The sequence below is a fragment of the Nerophis ophidion genome, linkage group LG11, assembly GCF_033978795.1.
Source record: "Nerophis ophidion isolate RoL-2023_Sa linkage group LG11, RoL_Noph_v1.0, whole genome shotgun sequence".
Taxonomy (NCBI): Eukaryota; Metazoa; Chordata; class Actinopteri; order Syngnathiformes; family Syngnathidae; genus Nerophis; species Nerophis ophidion.
The window spans coordinates 43,181,297-43,191,977 of record NC_084621.1 but is presented as its reverse complement, the minus strand read 5'-3'; the positions used below and the strand labels follow the sequence as shown (position 1 = coordinate 43,191,977).

Sequence of the window (10,681 nt, the reverse complement as noted above, 5' to 3'; positions counted from 1 at the left end):
GCCCATCCAAAATGTACAAGCCAGAATAATAGAGTAAGAAATGCGACAAAAAACAAAAGTGTAAAAATGTCAAATCTGTCCTTGTGAATGTTGTAAGTAATGCATTTGTAGATCCAGTTCCCGCGGGAGAGAGCAACTGCATATCATGCACTGCAGAAGTCGGTCGGGGGCGAAAGACAAACTGGAAACTCCGAGTTTGTGAGCATCATTGGTCTGTGAGGAGAGCTGAGATAGGGGCAGGGTTTGTGGCATGGGGGGCCTCTCGGTCATGACACCCTGCCGGGGAATAAAAAGATTTGGGTGGGGTGGTCTCTGTACTGCATTGATGGCAACAGTGTGAAGAGGGTGTCTGCCAGACAAAGCCAGTGCAGAGAGTGGGGTGAGTGGTGGTGAGAAGAAGGGGGTTGGTTGATTGAGGATGATCTGACTGCCAGCGACCAAAGTTTGCTGCTGTAGTTCCTGTGCACTCCCTGGTTTGAGCTGCCAAGTGAGAAGAGAAGGATTGTTTTGAACACCCCAGACTGCAGTGCTTATCCCCTGGCCAAAGGGATGGATAGAAATGGGAAGTGGCTGTACGCCATTCTGATTGTGTAGATTTGTCCATGTTGCTGCAGTTACTGCTGCCTGCTTCCCAGGTAAGTTCATTTTTCCTGAAATCCCCAGTGGACCTTGAATGTCCCACAAGGGGCCAACTGCCCCTTGAGAAACAGGAGTCAATAGTGGCATGGGGCAGCTTTGGTCTATTTGAGCTGGAGTTGGTACACCTACTATGCATTCAGCTCTCTGTTTGTCCGCCTCACCATCTATCTGGGACTTAACAGTCTGGGAAATTGCTTGCGTGGATGACTCCTGTGTTGACACCGGAGCTGCGGACCATCTTAGAGACTGTAGCCCCTGACCAAAAAGAGGAGGTTGAACACTCCACAACACCGCACCATTCATGAAGGATGATGACCCAGCGTCTACTTGCAAACAATTAGAGGAACCAGGAAAAGAAGCTGTGGGCACAGATAGCACCTCTACTTGAGAGGGCCTGCATCTTTTCTGTGCAGAAAGTTCTGAATGTCTGTCAGACGGTGGGTTGGCAAACGCTTGCAAGTGCTGTGATGACTGATTGGGCATCAGCTCTTCACCATCCACCTTCCATTGAACACGTGTCTGGTGTAGGTCAGAAAGCGATCCCTCCTTTCGATTCCTCACTTGCAGTTCCTGATGAGAGGAGATCATGGAAGACTGTGACTTTGGTTCTGCCTCTCTATGCAAATCTTCATCAAGGAGCCCCCCTAACACTGTAGACATACCCCATGTCAGCCCTCCTCTCCTACCTCTACCTCCGATTTTTCCAGTTGTCGAGAGAGAATGGCGATTGTGAGAGGAGCTCTTTTGGTGCATTTGCAGGCTGCTCAACCAGGAAAAGGATTTGTTGCACTCACCACAGTGATGGGGCCGCTCCCCTGTGTGAGTGTTTATGTGATCGCGGAGCAGATACGCCAGGCTAAAGCTTTTCTCACAAATGTGGCATTTATGGGGCTTCTCGCCATTATGCGAGAGCATGTGGCGCTGCAGTTGCTGGTCACTGCTGTAGCCTTTGCTACAACTGGAACAGCGGAAGGGTTTTTCCTGATGTAGCTTCTGATGGGTTCTCATGTTGTGCAAGTAGTTGAACTCCTTCCCACAGTCGGGACATTTGTGCTGCTTTTTGCCCGAGTGGATAATGAGATGCTGCTGCAAGTAGCTACTGAACCGGAAGCTTTTGCCACACACTTTGCATTGGCAAGGCTTGTCCTTGAAATGTATGCGCATGTGCAACTCTAAGACCGAGCGATGGCGGAATGTTTTTTCACACTTAGAACATTTGTACGGTCTAATAGGGACGCTTTCATTTTTTAATTTTGCGTGGACATTTTCACTGATTAGAGGTCTTGGTTCTCTAAAGGAGACAGCAGCCACTTCGTCTGAATCCTGTGCTACATACTTGTGGCATTTCAAAATGTGTAATTGAAAACTCATTTCATCACGATGAGTAGATGGGCAGTGTGGACAGGTGTGCCCTTTGTCCCAGAACATTTTAACCTCTGCGGGCTGTGTGCTTCTCTCCAGTGTCTCATACTCCATCTCATGAATAAGCATGTGGGCTCTCAGGTTGGCCGGGGTGCTGCACGTCTGGGGACAAAGTGGACAGTTAAAAGTGCGTTTTGATTCTTCACTCTGGTGTGCATTTTCTTTCCTTTGCACCGGTGCAGACACAGGGGTCTGCTCAGTGGGCTGCTCATGAGAAGGAAGTGGGTTGGTTTGGCACAGTCTGTGCAGGCGACAGTGTGCCTTCATATTCTGAGCAAAGGCAAATTTTTGACCACATTCCGGACAGCTAAAGGCTTTCTCACCGGTGTGCAGATACTGATGCTGTTGAAAGAGACCGATGTACTTGAAAGTTTTACCGCAAATGTTGCACACGTGAGAGGGTTGCTTATTTGTGTGCTTGCGACGGTGGTCTTCCATGACAGATTGGTATTTAAAAACCATGCCGCACTCGGAGCATTCATAGGGTTTAAGGTATGTGTGACTTCGCAGATGCAGGTGCATCCTCATGTAGGTGTGGAAGCGTTTACCACACTCTTTACATTTAAAGCCTTCATCCAGCGAGTGGTTCAACATGTGCTTGGTGACAGAGACCTTATATTGGAACTCCTGACGGCACACTGTACAGCGGTAAGGCTTGTCATCTGAATAGATGCATTTGTGGGACCGCAGCTTTCGCACTGAAGAGAAAGTCTTCTCACATTCTGCACAATCAAAACCACTCTCCTCTTCATACTTTGGCTCCTCCCTCTGTTTATGTTCATGTCTGTGTTTCATAAGGCTCCTGCGGTCACTAAATGAAAGGCTGCATTCTTTGCAGGTGAGCAGCGTGAGTTCATCCTTGTGAGCATGATAGTGGCGGTGAAGGTAGAACATTTCACGCCGGGTGAAGCGCTTTCCACACTCCTTGCACTCCAAACGACTCTTTTTTGACTTGGATGTTAACTCAGCATCCTGGCCGTTGTCAGTCGGGTTGCGGTCTTCAACCACATCTAAATTTACATCTTCCACTTGGTTCTCAGACAGGTCTTTTCCTGAGTTGGATTGATCAACACAGGAATCTTCCTTCTCTTGAATTTCCTCTGCATCAGGACACGCTTCATCTGATTTTTCTGGTAGCACAGTCTGTGTCGTCTCTAAAACAATATTGACATAAACAGCAAATGTTTATATCCACTTGTTCAGAGGAAATACAATCACTTAACATGCAAATGCAACACTTGTTAATACTAGCATAGTATTTTTTATAAAAGATTAAGAAGACGGTAGCGCGAATAGATTCAGGATCTCCCTCTATCTAGATTTGTTTATATGTGTTAGTCTCATTGCAATCTTTTTCATGTAAGCCTTCCTTGTTGCTTGAATTGATGTAGTATCAAAATACAAACAAAATTAATTTCTCATGTAAAAACAAACTTATATCAATGTTTATTAATCATTTGGCTTCATGTATACAATCAACATGCCCCTTATTGTCCCTGATCCTTTCTAACACAGTGGACTATTCCATGTCACTTATGTGCATATGCAGACATGGAAAACACAATGTTTTCTCTCCCAAGGAAAATAAAGTGTCTAATAATTAATGTATTTCTTTGAATAAAACTTTGTTAAAAGATGTATGTCTACAAGTACTATTTGAGCCCATTCAACAATACCATCTATGCATGAATATTAGTGTTGCTGTCAATAAATGACCCATCTGTAGGTCCAAGGATAAATGAAAAGTGACATTTGCGAACAAATATTTTGAACAGCTTTTAAAAGGTAACAAGGTTAACTGATTTGCAGTTGCGCGCCGTTACTTTAGGAGCCATTTTTTATGCACATGCAGAGTTGGCAATTGTGCACACTGCCTTGGGACTGGTGACTGTACTAGAAAATCTAGTCAGAGTTAAAGAAAAAGTAGCAACATTTGGATTCACATTTCCGGTTCTTTGTTCTAATGTGGATATGTAAAGTAGTTTAAAGGCATGTCCCCAGAGCAATGTTTGCATTTCATTTTTGTTTTGGATTAAAAATACAAATGCGTCGCCACAGTGTCCTATCAATTGCCAAGATGTTCTGACGTCATGTCCGGTGGTGGTCAAGCTACCTGTTTTCAATGCGTACTCAGCGCCATTTAGACCTTCTCAAAGAAAAATTGCCTATGCTTGTGTTGTTTTCGGTTGTACGAATTGTTCAAAACGGGAAAAGGATAAGCGTTTCTTCAGAGGTCCTTAATGGGTAATTAAAAAGGGAGGAAGAGGGCAATATTTTACAAAACGACGAGAAAAGCAGCACACAATCCAGTCCAAGCAAGCAGTCGAAGAATGTACAAGTTTGCAGTGATGACTTTGTTGAAGGTTTGTGTGATGTGCTTTTAACATTTATTATTTCCCATTTAAGTATTATCTTGATATAATTTGTATTTTTTAAACACACATTTGCCACAAGGGTTTTGAAAAGCACCAACTCAGTGTCTAAATAAAACAAACCCAAATGTTAGCAAAACCTAAGAGTTACGCTTTTACCAAAGCCAACAATCATTAATGAAGCTTTCAGCACACACACGATATTGACCTCTGAAGTTTTGATAAAGAGGGGGGAAAAAATCGCTACCCGTAAACAGCACGTGCAACAACAACAAACATCAGTCGACGCAAAATTTAATCATGAATTGCAACCTTACCTGAGCAAAAACTACGCATATTTATCCGGGAGAGTCTTCATATCGATTCCCTTGACCCAGCCACACACAAAGAAGTTGTATACCTACATGCTATTCCCAGTTTTCAACCGTTTTGTCATGTAGAATGGCGCCTGGAGCACAATATATCAATATGTCTGAGAATGAGACAGATGTATTATCTTTGATATCACTCGAAAAATCCTTTGTTGACAAAGTATAGGGACCTATTCCTCTGCATAGTTCAATTTTTTGCTTGTATCAGGTTTTAGCAGGAAGATTTAAGCCTCTTTTGTACTCAGATAATTTGCGCGCTGCTTGCTGTACAACAGCCATCTTTGCTTCGTTGACCACTACTGGTTTTCACTTCGGGGAAGAGGTAAGGTGTCAGAATACAAGAAATAGTGAGACACAACATGGTGTAAACCTTTCCTGAGTGAGAATGATGTACTAGCTTGCTTCGTAATAAGTGGCACTGTAAGAAAATAAAGCCAAAGCAACCACCAAAACTATAGAAAAAGAATCCGTGCAAACGCGTAAAGTTCTGTTCTCCGGTAACAAGTCACAACAAATGGTAGAATGGGATAATGGTTCTACTTGTATAGCGCTTTTCAAAGCAACAAAAAGTGATGACCGCAGATGCGCACAAAAATAGTTGCTATTTTGTTTGGACAGACAAGGTGGAATTACTTCTGCAAGTCACACAAAACTGTGAAATATCAAGAGAATGTTGACTGAGAGTCCTGGAGATTGTTCATCCCCGGAAACGTGCCTAATTTTATAGCTTCCCTCGAATGCTTACAGTCACACCAGCGATAATTTGCCTCTTGGAATGGACAACTAAAGCAGAAATGCTCATCTGGTAGGTTTGGCGACTTGTTACGCTAAATCCGAGGTAGTTTAGCTAGCATGGTGATGTAACTAATGATGTGTTAAGTTATGAAGCATAATATTCATGTTGTGTGGTTAATATTTCCATACGTAATGTTTTTAATGAGGTAATGAAACGTTCTAAATCGTTTACTTAGACACATGACAGCCATGGAGGAGATAGAATGAAGAAAAAGTAGGGTGCATACAAAGGGGAAAATAAAGAAGAGAATGTTGGATTGTTTTTACATAGATTGAGTATGTAGTCTTTTATTAATACCGAATGTGCAGCCTTTTAAAAAGTGAATATTGTCCAATAATAGAAAGTAAGGAAATAGTTGTTTACCACACGCACACACACAAAATTAACCAACATATTCGTTCTCATTTCACACTATTAAAAGTATTAAACAACACGAGAAAATATAAACGCAACACCTTTTCTGTGTGCTGCTATTTTCCATGAGTTGAACTCCAAGATCTAAAACTTTTACTATATACACAAGGGACCTATTTCTCTCAAATATTGTTCACAAATCCTTCTAAATTTGTTTTAGTGAGCATATATCTTCTTTGCCAAGATAATTCATGCCACCTAGCAGGTGTGGCATATCAAGATGCTGACTAAACATGATTATTGCACAGATGTGCCTTAGGCAGCTCACAATAAAATGTCACTTTGAAATAGACGGGTAAGAAAAGCAGCCAGTACTGCATAGAGTTGATCAGGTTGTTGATTGTGGCCTGCGGAATGTTGGACAACTCCTCTTCTATGGCTGTGCGAAGTTGCTGGATATAGGCAAGAACTGGAACACGCTGTCGTGTAAGAATCTCAAACATGCTGGATGGGTGATTTGTCTGGTGAGTATGCTGGCCAAGCAAAAACCGGAATGTTTTCGATTCTAGGAATTCTGTAAAGATCCTTGCAACATGGGGCCGTGCATTGTCATGCTGCAACATGAGGTGATATTTTGGGGTGAATAGCACAACAATGGGCCTCAGGATCTCGTCACGGTATCTCTGTGCATTCAAACTATCGTCAATAAAACGCACTTGAGTTTGTTGTCCATGACATACGCCTGCCCATACGATCACTCCACCCCCATCATGGGCCACTTGATTCACAACAACGACATCAGCAAACTGATCTGCAATCTGCCTTGAATGGTGAAAAATCGGGATTACTCCATGAAGAGAACACCTCTCCAACGTGCCAGATGCTATCGAATGTGAGCATTTGCCCACCCAAGTCAATTAGGACGACACACTGCAGTCAAGTCGAGACCCTGATGAGGACGACGAGCATGCAGATGAGCTTCTCTGAGACGGTTTCTTACAGTTTGTGCAGAAATGTTTTAGTTATGCAAACCAATGTTTGCAGGAGCTGTCTAGGGGGCTGGTCTTAGACAATCATGGAGGTGCACCTACTGGATGAGGAGGTCCTGGGCTGGTGTGGTTACACATTGTCGGCAGTTGTGATGCCGGTTGGATGTAGTGCCATATTCTCTGAAACGCCTTTGGAAAGGCTTATGGTAAACAAATGAACATTTAATTCCCAGCAAACAGCTCTGATGGACATTCCTGCAGTCAGCACACCAACTACACAATCCCTCAAAACTTGCATTGTGCTGTGAGATAAAACTGCCCATTTCAGAGTGACTTTGTATTGTGGACAGCCTAAGGCACAACTGTACAATATTCATGCTGTTTAATCAGCATCTTGACATGTCACACTTGTGAGGTGGGACGGATTATTTTGGCAAAGAAGAAATGCTCACTAACACAGATTTAGACAGATTTGTGAAAAATATTTAAGAGGAATAGGTCTTTTGTGTATACGGTGAAAGTTTTGGATCTCTAAGTTCAACTCATGAAAAATGGGAGCAAAAAAAAGTGTTGCGCTTAATTTTTGTTCAGTGTAGTACAGTATATGACGGTAAAACACTGTTTTTAGCATTAGTGTACAGTAGTAAAAGAGACAGACAAGCACTCATTCTTCTGGTGGCCAAAGTTTAACATTGTTTTATTTAAAATGACTTGACGTGTGTGTTATTGTGTTTGTCTGTACTGCAAGTCTACTTGATCGATGAGGACAAGCTTTTGTTGACAGCTGTTGAGCGTGCCTTCTCTCTGTCAGGGCCGATGGAGGCGGTGAGGTGATCATTCTCGGGTACTCTGGCGGTTTATTTCGCCCCGTGGAAACGACAATGCCAGAGTTTTCTGACTTTCCCCACTGTGGAGCCATTTTTAAAAAAAACTTTTGTTTCAGACCACCAAAACACCTCTTGCGTAAGGATTAAAAGGCTAAGAACGGCATATATCTTCACCGTTTCCATCAAAAAACACTTCCGTGGGGACAGGCCATAAGCGTACATGACACACCTGGTAGGGTAGTACAATATTGTAGTTACATTTGTAGTATGTCCTAATTTTAGCTCTATGTGAGGTAGCTGTTACTCTTGGTTGTTTTAGTATTTTTTTCTGTATGTTTAAAATGCTCTTATGGTAAAAAATTGTTTTAGTGAGGTCACTATCAAAGCATGGGAATACGGCACCGCCTTATGAAATAAAAATTATGTAGTCAATATTTCCGAAAAATTCCTACCAATATTGTTGTATATGTTAATTATTCTGATCCACATCTTATCACTTCTACCAGGGTTAGTTTCCATGAATAAAAAAAACTAAACTATAATAACTAACCAGTCTATTGAAGGCTTGCTTTAAAGAGTCTCTAAATCAGTGTTTTTCAACCACTGTGCCGCAGCACACCAGTATGCCGTGAAATAGTCTGGTGTAAAATGGGAGATTATGTAATTTCACCTCGCTGGGTTAAAATTATTTTTGTGCAAACCAGTAGTTATGGGGCGGTATAACTCGGTTGGTAGAGCGGCCGTGCCAGCAACTTGAGGGTTGCAGGTTCGATCCCCGCTTCTGTCATCCTAGTCACTGCCGTTGTGTCCTTGGGCAAGACACTTTACCCACCTGCTCCCAGTGCCACCCACACTGGTTTAAATGTAAAAATCAGATATTGGGTTTCACTATGTAAAGCGCTTTGTGTCACTAGAGAAAAAGCGCTATATAAATATAATTCACTTCACTTCACTTATCTGCAAATAATGTGCCGTTGTTGAGTGTCTGTGCTGTCTAAAGCTCGACAGAGTAACCATGTAATACTTTTCCATATCAGTAGATGGCAGCAGGTAGCTTAATGCTCTGTAAATGTCGGGAACGACGACGATGGTTTGTTGTGATTCCAATATGCAGAAGATAGCCAAAGGCAGTGTGAAGGTACAGCAAAAATAAACCAAAGGCGAGTGCCGCTAAGAAAAGACATTGACGCTTAGGGAAGGCTATGCAAAACAAAACTAAAAACTGAACTGGCTGCAAAGTAAACAAATACAGAATGCTGAACAACAGCAAAGACTTACAGCGTGTGGATCAGAGACGGCGTCCACAAAATAAATCCGATCATGACATGACAATCAACAACGTCCCCACAAAGAATTATAGCGTCCGCACAACTTAAATATTCTTCATTGCTAAAACAAAGCAGGTGCGGGAAATAGCGCTGAAGGAAGATATGAAACTGCTACAGGAAAATACCGACAAAACAGGAAAAACCACTAAAATAGGAGCACGAGACAAAAACTAACACCAAAAAAATTCAAAATACGCCACAGCACGATGTGACAGGTCGTGAAAGTACACCTAATTTCAGACAAAAGCTATTGTGATGCATGCTTGGTTATGGTTTTGAATTAATATCCAACAATTGCGAGAACGACTTTTTACTGTCAATATCGACTGCTGAGTTTATTTTTTAAATGTTTTCTGCTGGTGGTGTGCATCCACATTTCTTCCCCCAAAAAATAGTGCCATAATTTCACACAGCTTTTTCGAAGCTGTTTTTCATCCTTTTTGAGCGAATTCGCTCAAAAAAACGTCGAAAAACACTGTTCTAAATGATAGAACGGATTGTCTGGAATTTAAAACTACAGTATTGTCTAAAGCTTAAAGCTGGAGTAGTTTTAAAAGGGGGAAACAAAAAAAATCACCGAGCGTTTTTGGGAAGCTGACATTTCCATGAAGGGTCAATCTGTGAGGGAATTAAACCCAGCGTCTCAAATATGGGTTAATCTGGAATCATTTTAGCAGGAGACTAGAAATAGAAAGTAATGGTTTATTTTCTAGTTCGGGGGCTAAAGCTTACAGTAAAACACAGTATTATGAGTATTAGCGTCAGCGTACCATACTTGTTTTCCTCATTTTGGGAAGCAGACTCTTCGCCGTAGTCGTCTTCTGCCTCGGAAAAGTTGAACGCCCACCGCTCGCCTTCAGGCGACTCGACCATTTTTGGCTCCGACACTCCGTCCTCCAGTGACAAACATGATGTCTGGTCGCCTTTAGCCTCACAATCAAAAACCTCGGAATGACTCGAAAATGAAGCACTGCCGTTGCCAACATTGGCAACGTTCTCCATATATTGGCTCACCCCGGCTTTGTCTAAAGTGCTTTCTTCCGTCTGGTAAAAGCAATGTTTTGACTCGACTGCATCTGTCATGCTCCCTAATGTGTGAACATCCTCCGCTGGAGAGTACCGTCTTTTGGGAGGCTCTGGTATAGACCTGGCGGCCATGTTTCCCCTACGCCTTCTTCTTCTTCTTCTTCTATCTGCTGGCGGCTGCCACTACCGCCACCCTTTGAAGTGGAGTTTGGCTCGAGAAGCTGACACATTCTAACTGATTTTATTTAAAATCAATCGTCTTATACCTTGAATGTATGCGTTTAAGTACAATTGACTCCTCTGTAGCCATTAATTTTTATTTACGCCCATTATGTTTTCTACAACGAATTGATACGGGTGTATATTTTCTAAATGGTTACAAAAATCACATAGTTCCTTATTACGTTGTTGTACAACTTTAGGTAAACGATTAAGATATGTACGCCCAAACCTCATTCTATGACATATTTCCTTACCCATCACTAATAAAGGTCAACAATTAAATCTCCACCAAACTTCTACCATTTTCATCCCACCCTGTGGTCATTTGCATTAAA

General features: G+C 42.2%; 1 protein-coding gene across 1 annotated transcript in view; it reads right to left on the bottom strand.

The window, feature by feature from the left end:
• LOC133562145 (zinc finger protein 62-like) overlaps positions 1-10,311 on the bottom strand; it is a 10,746-nt gene extending 435 nt beyond the window's left edge. Inside the window, exons 1-2 of the mRNA XM_061916057.1 lie at positions 9,869-10,311; positions 1-3,215 (exon numbers count right to left, since the gene is read on the bottom strand). The exon at positions 1-3,215 is cut by the window's left edge and continues 435 nt beyond it. Of these exons, the coding sequence (XP_061772041.1) occupies positions 70-3,215; positions 9,869-10,256 (3,534 nt within the window). The 5' untranslated portion in view covers positions 10,257-10,311 and the 3' untranslated portion in view covers positions 1-69. The remainder of the gene's footprint in view (positions 3,216-9,868) is intronic.
• Positions 10,312-10,681: the final 370 nt, after the last annotated feature.